This window comes from Manis pentadactyla, chromosome 2 (genome assembly GCF_030020395.1).
Source record: "Manis pentadactyla isolate mManPen7 chromosome 2, mManPen7.hap1, whole genome shotgun sequence".
NCBI classification, from domain to species: Eukaryota; Metazoa; Chordata; class Mammalia; order Pholidota; family Manidae; genus Manis; species Manis pentadactyla.
In genome coordinates, this window is record NC_080020.1 from 5,849,947 (window position 1) to 5,866,891 (window position 16,945).

At 45.0% G+C, this 16,945-nt stretch overlaps 1 protein-coding gene and 1 long non-coding RNA gene across 8 annotated transcripts in view; one reads left to right on the forward strand and one right to left on the reverse strand.

Annotated features, from left to right (window-relative positions):
- STARD13 (StAR related lipid transfer domain containing 13) overlaps nucleotides 1-16,945 on the forward strand; it is a 329,780-nt gene that overhangs the window by 295,207 nt on the left and 17,628 nt on the right. For 6 of the 7 annotated variants that reach the window (XM_057489672.1, XM_036904997.2, XM_036904996.2 and 3 more), the window contains 3 exons: nucleotides 9,708-11,065; nucleotides 12,128-12,301; nucleotides 13,439-13,598. In XM_057489672.1, the coding sequence (XP_057345655.1) occupies nucleotides 9,708-11,065; nucleotides 12,128-12,301; nucleotides 13,439-13,598 (1,692 nt within the window). Of the gene's footprint in view, nucleotides 1-7,371; nucleotides 7,552-9,707; nucleotides 11,066-12,127; nucleotides 12,302-13,438; nucleotides 13,599-16,945 lie in introns of those variants that run through there. The other variant, XM_057489661.1, reaches the window with a different exon arrangement.
- Nucleotides 5,903-9,490, reverse strand: LOC130679991 (uncharacterized). Its single transcript, XR_008992979.1, has 2 exons — nucleotides 7,917-9,490; nucleotides 5,903-6,640 (listed from the first exon to the last, which is right to left on the reverse strand). It is a non-coding gene; the product is annotated as an uncharacterized LOC130679991 (long non-coding RNA).

Below are 16,945 nucleotides of genomic sequence, written 5' to 3' on the forward strand. Positions count from 1 at the left end.
ACTTAAGCAAAATTCTGAAATGCCTGACCATCTATGTTTGTTTTCCAAATATCCTGCCTTTTCACAACCATCATAAAGAAATCCATTGTAAACCCAGGCTGATCTGACCATTTCACTTTTCTTTATATCAGAGGGTTTGCATGAAGATGTAAAATGTCTTGATTCTTCACGGTAATCTTTCCGAAGTTTGTGTAGTTGTAAATAACCACTTCGTATCAGACTCAAATACTCCATAGTGAGTCATAGAAGAAGAGAACGTAGAGAAGAATCTGTGGGTCCATGCCTTCTGCTTCATTCTTTCCAATAGCCTTTTAATTCAAGTACATTTCAAAATGCATTCATTCTCAGGCAGGACCATTTCATACCGGCTGAGGGAGTCGGGGGAGAGAGTAACAAGAAGGTCCTGAGGCTGCCCCGTCTTCTATGTTCTCCCATCTTAGGCTTTTCTCTGGCCCCAAGGAATTTCATTCAGGCGTAAGAGTCATTATGCTTCCATCTGTAAGACTCTGCACGTGCTCGGATAAGACTGGCGATTGTGGTTCTGAGATATAGCTGTACTCGGTCGAGCATTTGCTGTTTTCCAGGAGCTGTGTGAGTACTTGCCGTACGTGATCTCATTTAATCACGGAGATACGATTCTCTGTTTCTACATAAGGGAAGGGAAACTTGAACAGCTGAAGTCATTTGCCCAGGACCTTTCAGCTACTGGCAGAGCAGGAGTTCAGCTTCAGGCATGGCCAACTCCGACCCGAGGCTCCTGACCACTGTGCTGAAAGACCTCTCTTTCTCACTGAATTGATCCTTTTGGGAAATCCAGAATTAAGATTGTGAACTGCTTTTTACATTTCACACCTCCAATACATAACAAGTCAAGCCTCAGTATATTTTGAAGAAGCAGAGAAAACATCTTTGAGTCAGAAGAAAGTGTTCTTTATCCCGGTCTACACAGAGAAACCATTAAACCCGATGGATTTCAAGTCACTCCAGAGTAACCTAATCTTTAAAAATAACTTTAACCTGAATTTCTGCTCTAAAATACCACCCAAGAAAAAAAAAAGCAAATGAATTTTGGTTGACCTCACCTTAAAAACAATTTTGGGTTTGAGCTAGAAACCAAAGATTTAAGCCAAGGGAGTAAAATGGTGAAAAACAATATCCAGAGAAATATTAAAACATGAGCAATTTGTCCAGGCCAAAGACAAATTAAAAATGTGGGAATAAACGTCCCAACAGCTGTCCAGTTGAATAGACCCCTTGAGCAGCATACATTTTATTTGAAGCACGAGGGTCAGATGTTGTTTTGATTGTAACACATGGTTCTTATTAAACTGAACACAGCCACGCCTGTATGTCTCAAGAGTGGCTGCTCTATATGGCTGCTTATGCAGTTCTTTAGCTAGTGCATTATAAAAGAAAATGCCAAAATCTAATGACATGATTTGTTTTTAACGAAGTGGAGTGATTGGATTCTTACCTTATCACTAGCTTCTCAAAACCTAGATGTGAGATAGGCTTAAATAACATTTGTTGGGCTACTTACATGTTACACTCACTTAAGCTCCACTGTCAATTGGTCATGTGCATGTTCTGACATTCTTAACGTATTCCTTCTGTTGGGTCCAGTGGTGTAGACCCTCACAGCCCCACTTAACTGCAGGCCTCATGAATGCATGCGCCTGAATAAAGCATTGCTTTCCACACTGTAAACTGGGGAGTTATGGCCTGAATTTTCAAATAAATGATTCCAATGTGTGGTCTCCGCCCACTTCTGAATCTCAGTAATGACCAGCATCTGAGGCGGTTGTCTGAGCAACTATTCAGGAGGCCCTGCGCGGTGGCACGCCGTCCCATGGTCTGCCCCTCACGCAAGTCATAGGCTGGCCCTTTATTTTACTGCAAAAAATTATAAAAAGTAAATACAGGCTAGGAGTAAGCCAAATGATCAAAAAAAGAAAGAAACCTGAGAACAGAGCACCCCTTGAAGCTTCAACCAGCTTTGGAATGAGTTGAATTGGAAAAAAAATAAGACAGGAACATTTTTTCTAGGTATGTCCCCATTTCAAGCAATCCAAGAAATAAAAATGTAATCCTCATTGCTAGTCTGCAAAGGCTCAAGAGAGCTTAATTCTGCACAATGTCATTCCTAAATGGCCTACCTGTCCAGGGCCACAATCGTTCCCTCCCTTCCAGGCCAATGGGCCTGTGAAAGGGCTCTGTGTTCTTGCTCAGCAGAGGCAGGTTTTGAACCCAGGTATTTCTGGCTCTGAACTGCCCCTCCTCACCTTTCAAAGACATTCAAAAATGCACTGGAGTCTGAGTGAGCTTCTGCCCCTGAGCCTGAGCCCTGGGAGAGTTTCCTCATCAATACAAACAGTTATATATTTTTATTGTTTTTAGAAGAAGGATGTTTCTTGCCCTGTGTACTAGAATCCACAATTTATTTAACATCTTCATGGAAACTTATCTCAAGATCTCTTGTGGTGAATCCATGAATCTTAACTGCTGTCCTTTGCATTTTTTTCTCAGTTGATTTTATTTAATTCTGAAGGTTTTGGTGGGTCGACCCAAGAAAGAGAAAAAAAGCCTGCAAAGAGGAGGTGGGGCCTCATTCATCTTAGTTAGGTGTGTGCTTTTCTCGTCTATCAAATGCCACTTGCAAAGTCCCGGGAAAAATCAGATAGTGCCACAAGACTTTCTCTTCGCAGCAGAGTGGTCCTTGAGGCATTCACAATTGCCTTCCCTGGGTCTGTGAGAGGCCCTGCGCCTCACTGAAAGACCTAGAGAATCCCAACCAAGGAGGCATTTCTGGAGAGTCTGGGGACCCCAGGTTTCAGGCTCCTCACCCTGCAGCCCATGGCAAGTGGCACCTTCGTGCTTCCAAACAGCAGCTGCAGCCACTCAACTCCACTTAACCTGAATGGACGATGAGCTTCTAAATGTCTGTGCCACTGTGGATTAGCTGCTCTTACGTAAGCTGTGGGCTCGTGCGGGCTTCCATGTCCAGCATAAAGATAGGGCCTCATTCCTCTGAAACACAAAACCAACAGCCTTCCTTTTGCCCTGTCTGGGTGGCCTTTGTCTCCGAGGAATATAATTTCAGCTAAGAGTGTTCTCAGTTTTTAGAAAAAGCCAAACATTAGAGCTTCATCTAAGTTAAAAACTCCACGTCACATGCAAAAGCTAGTGGTTCTCAGCAAAGCGTGTCTTCTTCATTACCACCTATAAAATTCGCACTTGCTTCCTGAGGACTTGGAAATTCCCTCATTATGTCAGTGTTTATGGGATGGGATTCTATTCAAAGCTGACCTCACAGACTGAAGAGTCCGATAAGGCCTTCTGTTAAATGAGACAGGAGGACATGCCGGTATATCTCTTCCTTACCTTAGATTTCCCAGGAGAGAAAGAGCGACTTCAAAAGAAGGTTCCGGTTGAAGTCACAGTCTAAATAAAGCTCTCTGAAATCGTGACCAAAGGCAGAAAGGGGCCCAGAAACCATGACTAATCGCACCTTGCAGCCAGCATCTCCTGGCCTGGGAGCCATCAGCATTTCAGAGGAGATTGCAGCTGCTGCCCCAGGGCCTGGCCTCTCCTCCCCTACCCCCGCCACTGCCTTTCACACCCCCCACGTCTCCCACCAAGTAAACACCTCCGGACAGCTCAAAGAGCAGAGACAAATGAGAGAAAAATGACATTTTAGTCCAGCAGTCACTTGGCAGTCACTGTTCCAGTCTTGAGTTGTATGTGAATGTCCTGGGAAATGTGGGATCTTTGGGTTGGGAGGAAGGGATCTTCCGTCCACAGCAGGACTGACTTCTTAGAGCATCCCGCGTGGTTCACTCAACCTCTTGTGAAAGCACCTCGATACGATGGGTTCACTGGAGCGCAAGGCAATTTCTTGCATTCTAACTACTAGAAGTCTCCCAGATAAGAAGCCAAAAGCCGATTCGATGTAAACTTGCCTGAGTTCTCTTCCAGCTCTTTTCTCTGGAGAAGCACAGAATGTGGACTTCCCCTTTCATACAGCAACCCTGTATACTTGATTACTAGCCAGTTTCTACAGTTATTTCTCTCTGAAGCAATGCATCCTGTCCATTATACACTCTGGGTTATGGCCAGTCAACTAATCTTGAAATGTCACACGTTGTAATGTGGATCTCCTACGTACAATACCCAAACTGGTATCTACCCTGTTCAGGAAGACAAGTCCACTGTTCTTGAATTCATGAACTTGGATAGCACAGCTTTTTGAAATGGTGACAAACAGCTTTCATACTTATTTCAATGTCTGGATTTAGCTCCTTGGAGATGGTTTGGGGACTGGAAGCCCCTTGACCACACTGTAACACTGCACAAGAGTTGCCTGTTTCTGAACCGAATTATCCTTTCCTTCATCCTTCATAGCTGGGTGTGGTTCCTAGATCCTTGGCCATCCTGATGACTCTTCTCTAGAAATGCCCCCCTTTCCATGTGTCCCTCAAAATGGGGCACTTAGAACAACAGCCCAGTTCCTGATGTATGTGACCAGTGCAGTTCCAACCTTGAGTCTTGAGGTCCATGCATGTCAACTGCATTCAAAAGGTGGTGCCATAGTTTGGTAGCCACCTTACTTGGGTAACTTACCATTTCATTTTAAGCTTAAATATGCTACAACTCTCAGAACGACTAATCAGAACTGCTGTTAAACCTAGTCGATTCCATCCTGCCCATGCATCCTATAGTTGATTTTTGAAGTTAGAGTCTTTATATTTTGCTTCATGAAATTTCATCTCATTCAGGTCATCCTCCATCTGCTAAGATCTTTATACATCTCAGTCCTACCAGTCTTGAGCCATGATAATCAGTTTTATATTGCACTTTAAGGTTCACACGGCATTTTCACATATACTCCTATTTGGTTCTGTTGACAAACCAGGCCTTGATGTGTATTATTGTGATTTCCATTTTACGGTTGAGAAAATTGAGTCTCAAAAAGGGTGCCTTGCTCAAGATCACTTGGCGAGTTCCTGGTGCCATCTCCACATTTTGAAGACATTAGTTCTCCCGGCTCATTCAAGTTATCCTTAGAATGTCCATAGCTTTGAGGCATGCTCCAGAGATCTCTCCTTTCATGGCCTCAACCTTTTGGTGACTCTCTTTGGTGGAGTTACTCAGCCAGTTACTAATAAAACTTTCTAGCATCCAGCACCCTTAGCCCTCCTGCCGCAGCAATATCATGAGATATTTCATCAGTTCCTTTGCTGAAATCTAGACACTCGGCGTCCATAGTATTTCTGTGATCTACTAAACCATTGAGATAGGAGAATCAAGTTAGTTTGGTGTGTCCTTTTCTCATAAATCCACCAGACTTCTGGAGATTTCCATTTTGCTTTTCTAAATAATCATACTATCTGATTTTAGCTTTAAGAAGTAAGTATCAAGCAGATGAAATCGGGTCATCTCTTAAACACTCAGGACACTTCCACCATTACTAGAGAGTCTGCTCCGTGCCTGATAGTCTGTGGGCCCTGAGGGTATAACAAAATTTAGACTCTACTGTAGTATGTTCTTCACACTATGGACTTGGTAGATTTCAGATTAATTTGGTGGGTCACAAATAACATTGTTTAAAAAAATCGAACAGACTAAACTAGATTATAAAACATCAGAGTACAAACGAGATTAATCATTAGAGCATGAATTTATTTATTTGTTTATTTGGTATACTATGTATGCATGCCTTGCATCATGGTGAAAAATATATTTCTTATTGTATGTCACTCTCCATAGTTTGAAAGATCCTGCACTACTGAGAAAAATAATCAGAGAATTATGTCAATACCCTTTGGGACATATTGTGATCACTGTATGCACAAGGTGTAAGGAGAATGGGTGGGTTTTTTTCTTTTTTCTTTGTTCTGCTTTGTTTTTGTTTTTTTAACTGCTTTGGTTTTTGTTTGTTTGTATTGGTTCAAACAATCTAAATATTGCACAGCTTCCCTGAACTCTTAGCCTTTTTTTTCCCAGGAGTTTACCACTTTTTTACATACCATGGTTTGGTTATAAATAACTTCCTTTGCCCAAAGCTAGTATAATAAGCTCTTAGAACCTAGCAGACAGGGGCAGGGTTTCCATTCCCAGTCCGCAGTGCCCAGCTTGGCATTCTTTCTTAACCGAAATGAAAGAGGCCTTATCCAGCTCATACGTGGTTTGCTGGCATCAGTAACCAGGCTTGAACTAGCAGCAGAGAGGGCCTTGCAGCCGACCCTGAATAGTATAGTTTCTATTTTTAAATACCTATATTTTCTTTAAAAACATATCCTTCTCTTGCCATCTCAAAAACTGTTTGCTAAAAGGACTTTTTTTAGAATGCTTACTTACTATCAATCTCCCCTCACTAGCCTCCTGAAACATGATATGAAAATCTAGCAACTTCTACCTGCGGCCTGTCATAGTGCCTGCTCTATAAACAGCCCTGGGTGTTGGCTTTTATATCAGTCATGGGGAGAGAGGAAGCAGGAATGCTGCAAAGGATGACTCTGTGTCATTGCAGGTGTATAATATAGTGATTTGACACTTACATACAGTGCTAAATGCTCACCACTGTAAGTGTAGTTACCAGCCATCAACTTACAGAGATGTTACAATATAATGGACGTATTCCCTATGCTGTACTTTTTTTTTTTTTTAATTGAAGGGTAATTGACAACAGTATTACATTACATTAGTTTCAGGTGTACAACACAGTGATTCAACATTTATATACATGATAATTCTAGGTACCAGCTATCACCATACCAAGTTGTTACAATATTTTGACTATATTCCTTATGCTATACATTACATCCCGGTTACTTATTTATTTTACAATTGGAAGTGTGTTTATATATATATATATATTTTGTGAGGGCATCTCTCATATTTATTGATCAAATAGTTGTTAACCACAATAAATTTCTGTATAGGGGGGTCAATACTCAATGCACAATCATTAATCCACCCCAAGCCTAATTTTCGTCAGTCTCCAATCTTCTGATGCATAACGAACAAATTCTTACATGGAGAACAAATTCTTACATAGTGAATAAGTTACACGGTGAACAGTGCAAGGGCAGTCATCACAGAAGCTTTCGGTTTTGTTCATGCATTATGAACTATACACAGTCAGTTCAAATATGAATATTCATTTGATTTTTAAACTTGATTTATATGTGGATACCACATTTCTCTATTATTATTATTTTTAATAAAATGCTGAAGTGGTAGGTAGATACGAGATAAAGGTAGAAAACAGAGTTTAGTGTTGTAAGAGAGCAAATGTAGATGATCAGGTGTGTGCCTGTAGACTATGTGTTAATCCGAGCTAGACGAGGGCAATAAACACCCATGTATGCAGAAGATTTCTCTCAGAACATGAGGGGGGAGGTTCTAAGCCTCACCTCTGCTGCTCCCCATTTTCTCACCAGATGGCCCCCTGCGACTGTGCCTGTCTTAGGTTGTTCCTCCCTTGAGGAATCTTACCCGTCTCTGGCTAACCAGTCATCTTCCGGGGCCATACAGGGAAATGTTAAGTTGGTAAGTGAGAGGGAAGCCTTATTGTTTGAAAAGGGTTGCTTTTTACTTCTTTGCCTATTTATGCCCTGTGGCTTCTATGCCCAGCATTTGTCTTGAGGTGTCTTTACCACTTGGAAGAATTATGATACTCGGTAAATTCGACATGTGGCATGAGTTCTATTTAAGGGTTGTGATTAGGTAGGAAGAAGAAAAGCTATAGAAGTAGCAGGCAGAAGAAAACCTGGGAAGATTGATTATTTCTTTGACATATCTTCTTGTAGAGTAACTTCAGCATGGATAGGTTTTAAACTACTAATTAAATTGTGCACACACATTAACATAATAGGAATATAGTTACCTAACCAAAGCATACCTGTAATTACCACCTATGCTGTACTTTTTAACCCCATTTTATAAGTGATAGAAACTGACTTTGGAGAGAGAAAATAAATTGCGTGCAGTCACATAGGCTCTCACCTGGTACTGTGAGCACTTGAAACCAGGTCTTCAAACCTATGCCAAGCTGAAATAAAATAAACTTTATTCAGTTAACAAAAACACACTGAACAGTTACTATATGCTTGGCACTGGAGAGGATATAAATATGAATGAAACCCAGAAACACAGCCCTGCTCTTGATGAGCTCACACACAACAATTGTGAGTGGGTGCGTGTGACCTGCGCTTGGGGTTATCATAGAACAAATGCTACAATAAAGATCTGATCCGAATGCTACAGGAGCTCAGGGGAGGAAGCAGTCATTGCCTCAGAGGAGTCTGGGAAGGCTTCAAAGAGGGTGCGACACGGGAACGGAGTTCCCAGGGGTGGTCAGGGACCGGGAAGGACATCCGCGGCAGTGGGGCCGGGCCCCTCTTAGGCTTTCTCCCGTAGGAGCTGGACGTGAGGGATGGTTGTGGGCTGGGGAGCAGAGTCAGGGAAATGGGGAGGAGCAGCTGAAATGAAACAGGAGAACAGCATTGCAGTCAGGTTGAAAAGGCTTTGAATGCCGTACTGAAGGCTGTGAGGAAGGCCAAGGGAAGCTGAAGGCCTTTAAGCTGGGAAATAAAATGATCATCTTTGGATCACACTGTGGAAAGCTGTTTAGGTGGGGAGGGCACTGGAGACGAGGGTCCCAGCCAGGTTTTTACCGTACCAGAGGCAGACAGCAGTACCAGAAACCTGCACAAAGGGAACGGCAGTGCAGATAACAGACTGGAAAACCATTTCAGACTTGGGTCCTGGGAATACGCATGGGGAGGAGGGGAAAGAAGCTGATGATTCAATTCATTTTAGTAGGAAAGTATTATTTATATGCTGTTGGTTAAGGTCCATACTGGCCAGGCGGGATTTGCAAAGATAAACAAGGCCACCTCTGACCTCAGCAAACCCAGTCTCTCATCTCTCAGGGATGCATATTCAGGCAGGACCCAGACTCAGAAATGTGTGAGGTGTGGAGCGTCAGGTGGGGGCCAAGTGGTGGGGGCCGGGGCAGCCCGGGGATGCGTGTCCTGCCAGAGACCTTCAGAGGCAGAGTTGTTTGAAAAACAAGAAGTCTGGCCAAGCAGAGCCGGCTGGGTTGGACTCTCCTCTCTGATGCCCTGGATCGGACCAGTGACCTCCAGGACGCCTCCCAAGTTTCCACTCCCAGGAATTCAGTAGATGATTTTCTGTTAACTTGTACAGGGAATATATGGATATATGGTAACAACTGAGTTTGGGAGGCCAAGGTAAGGAGTGTTATCTTTGAGAAGCATTGACTTTGAGGTTGAGGAGAGGGAAACTGGAAATGTGGTCCTGAGGATGAATGGAGAGGTTTCTGGAAAGAAGTAAGTGCCTTTTAAGGCAGGACTGAGTTTCCATGCGAAGAAGAGAGCTGCAGGTGTTTTCCATTTAGACTGTCTAGTCGGAGGGTAATTACACCCTCTTGATAATCAGTAAGGCAAACTTCTCAGAGAGGAAGGGAGAAACTCAATTAAAATTGAAAGGCAGAAGGGTTAGAAGATCCTCCAGCCACTGGGGAGGAGGGCGTCCAGGACGATGAAGGATGGTGGCAGGATGGGGGGAGGGTGTCCGGGGAGCCCAGGGGGCGCTCGGGAAGGGAGGGAAGCAGGGGAAGGACGTGGGAGTGCCCACTGGGGCCTCCCTTTCATCCGAGGGTCACCCTTGCTGTTTTCCAGGGCGACGACTCCGACGAGGAAGATCTCTGCATCAGTGACAAATGGACTTTCCAGAGAACCAGCCGCCGGTGGTCCCGCGTGGACGACCTGCACACGCCGTTCCCCGGAGGAGACAGGAGCGGGTCCTCGGGGGACGTTAGGATGAGAAGCACGACCAGCACCGAGAGCCTCCTGGCCGACCTCAGCGAGCCCGAAGTCTGCTCCCTGCACAGTGAAGGCAGCGGGGGCAGCGGCGGCCACAGCCAGCCGGGCGCCCCGGGGTTCGGCCAGCCCTGCGGGGACAGCCCGGCCATGCCGGACGCCGCGGTCGTCGGCAGCAGCCTCCCGCAGGCCCCCAAAGATGTCCCCGGCTACCCTTTCCTCCCAAAGAGTGAGAAGCCCGCCAGGACCAGAGCCAAGTCATTTCTGAAACGCATGGAAACCCTCCGAGCCAAAGGAGCTCCGGGTAGGCACAAGGGGTCGGGCCGGACAGGCGGCTTGGCCATCAGCGGGCCTGTGCTGCGGCAGGGGCCGGAGGCCCTCACGGCCGTGCAGCGCGGCCAAATCCCGAACGGAGATCTGAGCGCGCCCCCGGCCGCCTGCCAGAAAGGGCCCCCGGGCCCCAGCAAATCGAGCACGGAGAGCACCCGGTCAGAAAACAGCCCTGGTGGCCTGAAGGAACGCAAATGCCAGGAGGCCAGCAAGCGCGGGGGCATGTACTTAGAAGACCTGGATGTGCTGGCTGGCACCGCGCTGCGGGAAGCCGCTGACCAAAACCGCACGCACGAGTTCCGTTCCCAAGAGAACCTGCTAGTGCACATTCCCAAGGACCACAAACCGGGAACGTTTCCCAAGGCGCTCTCCATCGAGAGCCTCTCGCCATCAGACGGCAGCAACGGGGTCAACTGGAGGACCGGTAGCATCTCCCTGGGCAGGCAGCAGGGCCCTGGGGCCAGGGAGCCCAGGCTCGCGGCACCCTGCCACAGAGCCAGCCGAGTGAGTATCTATGACAACGTGCCAGGCTCGCATTTGTATGCCAGCACCGGAGATCTCCTGGACTTGGAGAAAGATGATCTCTTCTCTCACCTAGATGACATTCTGCACCACGTCAATGGGCTCCAGGACGTTGTGGATGACTGGTCCAAAAACATCTTGCCGGAACTGCAAACACAAGATGCACTGGTTGAAGAACCTGGCTTATGCCCCTTCCCATCTCCCAATCAGATCACCTTAGATTTTGAAGGCAACTCCGTCTCTGAAGGTCGGACGACACCCAGTGATGTGGAAAGAGATGGAACGTCTCTTAATGAATCGGAGGCCCCTGGGGTCAAAGAGAGGAGGGATTCTGGTGTGGGTGCCTCTCTGACCAGGCCAAACAGGTGGGTGGCATGATTTTGTGAAATGATTTTTAATCCATTTCATAATGATTGCAGTCTGTTCCTTTACTTAACAAACGTTTATAGAGCACCTGCTAAATGCCTGGCACTGTTCTAAATGATATGCGCGGTGGAATCACTTGGACAGGAGTATGTCTTTTGTAGCGGTATTGTGGTGTCTGAACCCAGTTGCATTCATTTCTCTGCGTGTTTACGCTTAGATTCAGTCTCAGCTGCAGGTCCCCAAAGGAGTTTTATGCTTACGTGCAGAGCACGATGCTAGGCATGGAAGGGCACCACTGCTGACGGGGCCCGGGGCCTGTGCACATGCATGTCTCCTGACCTTGAAACAACATTAATTAACACGTCTCTGCCCCAACTTTTAAACCTTCTAAAAATCCTGAGAAATTTCTGAGATCTAAGGTGTGTGCCTCAAGCTTATCTTGGCTCTGAAATGCCAGTTACAAAGGACACACAAGCTCTTTTACAAAGATGGCTTCAGAGGCGCCCTAGGAAGGTGGTTCTGGAAGGCAGTAGGAACAGTGATATGGGCAGGGAGTGCTGCAGGTTGCCCGTGGAGGCGGTGATGTCCCTTGGGGCTCAGTGACGGGCCATCGCTGCAGGAGGGCCTCATTTCTCCCGTCACCTGCGGGCTCCGACTCAACACCAAGCAGAGGATAGAGACAGGACGGCGATCTGAAAACACAGAGACAGTCTGTCTCTCCCTCTCTCTCTCACACACAGACACATACACCCCCACGCACACTGTCTCAGCTGCTTTCAGTACTTTGGGAGCAAATTTAGCAAGAAACAAATAAAATTTATCATGCCACTTATTTCAACCTCTTAATGAAACAGATAATGATTTTTTCCACATTCACCAGACTTGGAACAAATGGTTTCTTCTGTTTCACCTGTACATTTGTGTCTTCTGTTCCATTTGCTTTGTGATTTTCTTGGTTTGGCAACTGTTTTGATTAGCTCCTTAAAAGCTGGTAGCATCCCGTGTCTGCCAATAACACGTCCCCTTTGTGACCGGCTTCTCTGACGGTCTTTCCGGTGAAGGCGACTCCGATGGAACAGCTTCCAGCTCTCGCACCAGCCTCAGCCGTCCACGGCGTCGCCCCACATCAGCAACCAGACAGCCAGCCAGCTGAACCTGCTCCAGCGTTTCTCACTGCTTCGCCTCACGGCCATCATGGAGAAACACTCCATGTCCAACAAACACGGCTGGACGTGGTGCGTAGCACATTCGCTTTGGGTGGGTGGGGGGGACCATTTGTCCTAGAGCTGAGTGGGGGATCGCAAAGCCTTCAGTACTTAATTTCTGATTTCTGAACAACCCGTTCATGCTGTGGCCGCCCATCTTCTGAAAGTGATGCCTAGGGTTCTGCCTCCCCAGTAGGTGTCTGGGCCACTGCAGCTGGGGCCCAGCACAGCCTGCTGGCAGCACTGCTTTATTTGTGGCTCTCTGTCAGTTTCCAGGGAAAGCAGTCAGCCTCCAAGGAGGAAAAACGACAAAGGATGATTAATTGTGAACAGAGGAATTAAAAATAAACCGGCCATAAAATAATTCTGGCAGTTTGCAAAGAAACATCTGTCCCTTGTACCTTCGAGGTCAAAGCAGAACTCAGCTCTCAGAGCATTGATTCATTCAAGGAGCATTTAGTTTTCCAAACACATTTCTGCTTTTATTTCCTTGGCAAATAAAAATGAAAGTATCCAAGAAACTTTTATAATACGGACTTGACAAAAGCCTACGCTGGAACTTGAACCTGTTTTAGATGATTTGGTGGATTTGGAAAAAATATACCAAGTGTGGCTAATTGTCCTATATGATATATTATGTATATAGATGAATCAACAATGCTTTTATAAAGTGCTTGAGAAAGTGATCAATTGTATGGTCAAATCAGTATATGCTTCTGTATTGAAATTTCCTTTTAAAAAGGGGCTGCTGGTTCTTAGGAAAGTGAAGTCATCATCAAGAAATGGGCTGCCTCGTCCCTCCCCTCCTTTCTTCCCCAACCCCAACTAAAATTCTCCTTCTTGTGGTTTTTAACTTTATTTTGTTTTGTTTTGTTTTGTCTTATTGAGAAATTTTAAGAAACACTTGAGAGGTGTATCAATAACAAATTGGAAGGTTGTCCACTTGACTTGAAAACAGAGCCCTAAACCCATTCTGCTGATGTGACTCACGCTGTTTAACAGAGTCTAACACAGTCAAGGAGCACACGTGGTCCATCCACGTAATGCAATCAGTTAAGAGAGAAACGTGCTCCCACAATGGCCTGGCTTCCCGGGTGCTAGCTCTCACAGCCTCTCCCTGCAGGGCGTCCCATGAGGCCCCCATGACCTGGTTCCTGTGAATTCTAGGTCAGTTCCAAAGTTCATGAAGAGGATGAAAGTTCCCGATTACAGAGACAAGACCGTCTTTGGCGTTCCTCTCATCGTTCACGTCCAGAGGACAGGACAGCCGCTGCCGCAGAGTATTCAGCAAGCACTGAGATATCTGCGCAGCAACTGCCTCGATCAGGTATGGGCGTGAGTCCCAAACACAGGCGGGATTTACAGAATGCCAGGCAGAGTCATCTTCCCGGTCAGACAGGACGCGCCTCGCCAAAAATAAAAGGCACTGTGATCTTTATATATCCAAATTTAATTTAACCAAACCATGTCTGAGTATTGAGGACGTTCCCTCCCTGGTTACTTGAATGATACCCTGGAGTGACTGCAGAAAGGTAATGTTTATAGTTTGCACCTGTGATGTCTGATTTGCTTTCCCCAGAAACTGGGAACTAAGCTGTCACTGCATTTCCTTTTTAATTATTGTCCCTGTGTCACCACTGATTTCACAAAATTCTTTTATCCCTGCTTTATTTATTTTTTTCATAATGAGGTTTTTTATCTCCCTTAATAATTTTTTTGAAGCAGCACCGTGACCAAGAAAATTTAAACCAAAGACAGGTTTATTTACATCATTTTAAAATGTGTAAGTAAAATAGGCATACAATATCAGCCCAATCAAACATCCCCTCCTCCTGTGGAACTGACTAAACATTTCAAACTAAACAAAATATTCAGAGATCATATTCTGTCTCCTGGACTGTTTTGGGCCAAACAGCCTGTGATTGGAGCCTGTGATGGACTGTGATTGGAAACCCCCCCTGTAATTTACTAAGCCAAACCTTTGCTCCTCCAAAATGACATCCATTAGTTTCATAGACATTCTGTCCAAGGTAAAAGCCAGATTCACACTTGGTAAATTATAACCTTGAATCATGGGAGTAGTTTCAGGAAACTATCTATGAGGGCTTTTGTTCATCACACTCTTTAATAATGTGTGATAATCATGCCAACCTAAGATTATGTGCGCTTTTTATTGATTGCCTCTTGTGCTTATACTCAGTGGACAGGAATGAGCTAAGCCACCTGACCTCAAAGGTCCTGGCTACGATGCTTGTATCTGCCCCAGTACTGAGATCACACTTAGAATCAGATACCTGTTTTCAGTGGCACGGAATAGGGGTAACTTCTTCACTCAGTGCCATCTCTGACTGAACTAAAGGCATGATCCCATTTTCCTTCCCCACTCCTAATTTAGAGAATATACAGAGACATACTGTTCCATGTTCGGATGACACAGCAGAGCGCAGGAGTGGTTGCTGTTTTGTAGTGATGATGGCTGTTCAATTTTTGCTAAAGGGCCTTAATAACTTACCTGTTATTTCTCAGAAGGAAGGGCAACAGACCACTTTTCTAAAACTATAATGCTCTTCACAAACGCTATTTGTGAATAACGTCTCAATAGAAAAAAGAACAATGAATCCAGTTACTTATGCACTAATTTTTTTTTTAATTTTAGAGCTTTTACCAAAAGCACACATTATTCAAAGGCTATTTTACTGGGAGAACTTTTCTGGATCTTTATATGGGTGAATGTTTGGAAATACCACTCTAATCTCTTTTGCAACCCTAAGACTATTGCAGCCATGCCTTTGGCATAGGACTTTGTGGCCTTAGTTGTACTTGTGTTGGTTTGTTAGTATGAACCCAAGATCATCTTTTGTGAAAGGTGAACTTTTATTCAGACACATGTCTTTTCAAGCTTCTCAATTTTCATAAATGTCTGTAAGACTCATCCCCTCTCCTGGCTGGCTCTCTTTGAGTCTTTAGCTCTGCCTTTAACCAAGCAAGGAGATATTTTGTTCCAAACAGTCTAATAAGTGGCCAGCAATGCTTATCAGCAAAAGCTGTGTTAAGAGAAAAGTGTTTGTTCAGAAATACCTAAAGGAAATGCAGTCCATCTATGCCACTAGTTCAATAATAACCTTTCTCAAGTGCCCAGCATGTTTCAAGCCATCACCGAGTGCTGTGCGTTCACTGCCTCGTTTAATCCCTCATCCACCCTGGGCCATGTCATCCCCTCGGCAGCAGTGGTGGGGCCACTTGCTTGAAAATCTGGTCAACTCCAGAGCCCAAGGTTTTAACTCTGCACTCTACTGCCACCTAGAATTGCTTGTTAGAATCGCTTGTCGAGTGGACTTGGGGTGATGCCCTCCCCAGCACTGAGGGACACTTTGAGAAGTGGCCCTACACAACTCTTTGATGAGTCCACGATAAGGATTTTGTTGGTAGTGTTGATCATTACACCATCCAGTGTCCTTTCTGTGAGAATGGAAGAATTTTTCTCTGTGGTCTCAGCAACTAAAAGCACTGTGGTTTTGGGGGACAACTGGTCTGTTTTTGTTATATTAAGGACAGCAGACTCATTCAGTTGGATGTTTTCCTCCCTATACTGGCTGCTGGAAAGGTTGGGGCCAAATGTGTGTTCCACTGGAAGTAAATATGTGTGATTTTTTGGTATGAATTGTGTGTTTCAACCTCATTCCTAGTTTCTGCTACCTTTTTGTTTTATCTTTCTTTGCCTTTTGTACTTCTATAAATAACCATCAATTTTCTCATCTAGTATCATTAGTTGTATTTTATGATCGTTTATAGATAATTATAAGCCACCTTGATTTCTTTCTCAAACAAGGTTGGGTATGAACAAATGAAAAGACTTGCCACCATTTAGTCTTTAACATAGAATGGAAACCAGTCGTGTCCCCATAGTTCCTTAATAATGTGTAGTGCTGGTACCACCACAGTTATTGTGTCCAGTCTGCTGTTAGAAGCGAAAGTCGTATGAATGGACACAAGGATAGTGGGACCAGCATCTTCTCAATTCCTACTTGCTGGCTTATTCTCGGTCTTCATATCAAGCCTATATTTATGTTCTTAAATCTGGAAGAATGTCACATATGCTGGCAAAGCTCTGTAGAAACCATACTCATTTCAAGGGCATCAATACTGATTCTAAGTGTAATTAAAATGAATAAGGCAGCCCTTGTCTTTTATCAGTCAAAAGTAAGTATCTGTACAATGTCCACGGGGCTGTCACAGAGGCCAATTACTACGACGTTATGAGCCCCTCAGCACCCGCAGGACTTCCCGCCTTTTATGTCCCTCACGTGCGTCATCACCGACTATGGAAGATGCATGGAGGACACTCGTCTAGTCCCCGGGAAGGGGGAAGGTGGTCATTGGAAGGGACCAAGGGAAAACTAGGGAAACGTAATGAAGAATCAGAGAAAACCTGGCTCAACAAGAAGACGCAGAGAGATTTAGGAGCAAATAAAAGTAAATGAACCAGGAAAGAAAGAGTAACAAGCAAGGAGCATTCATCACACCGGGAAGTGTGTGTTCTTGGCCAACAGCTCCTCGTTGGAATGGAAAAGATTCAGGTGTGCACGGGACCCTGCGATCGCAGCCCAGGGCGGTGGAAGACCAGAACCTCTCAGAAAATCCCTCCCCTAAACCACATTTGACTGCTGTCTGTGC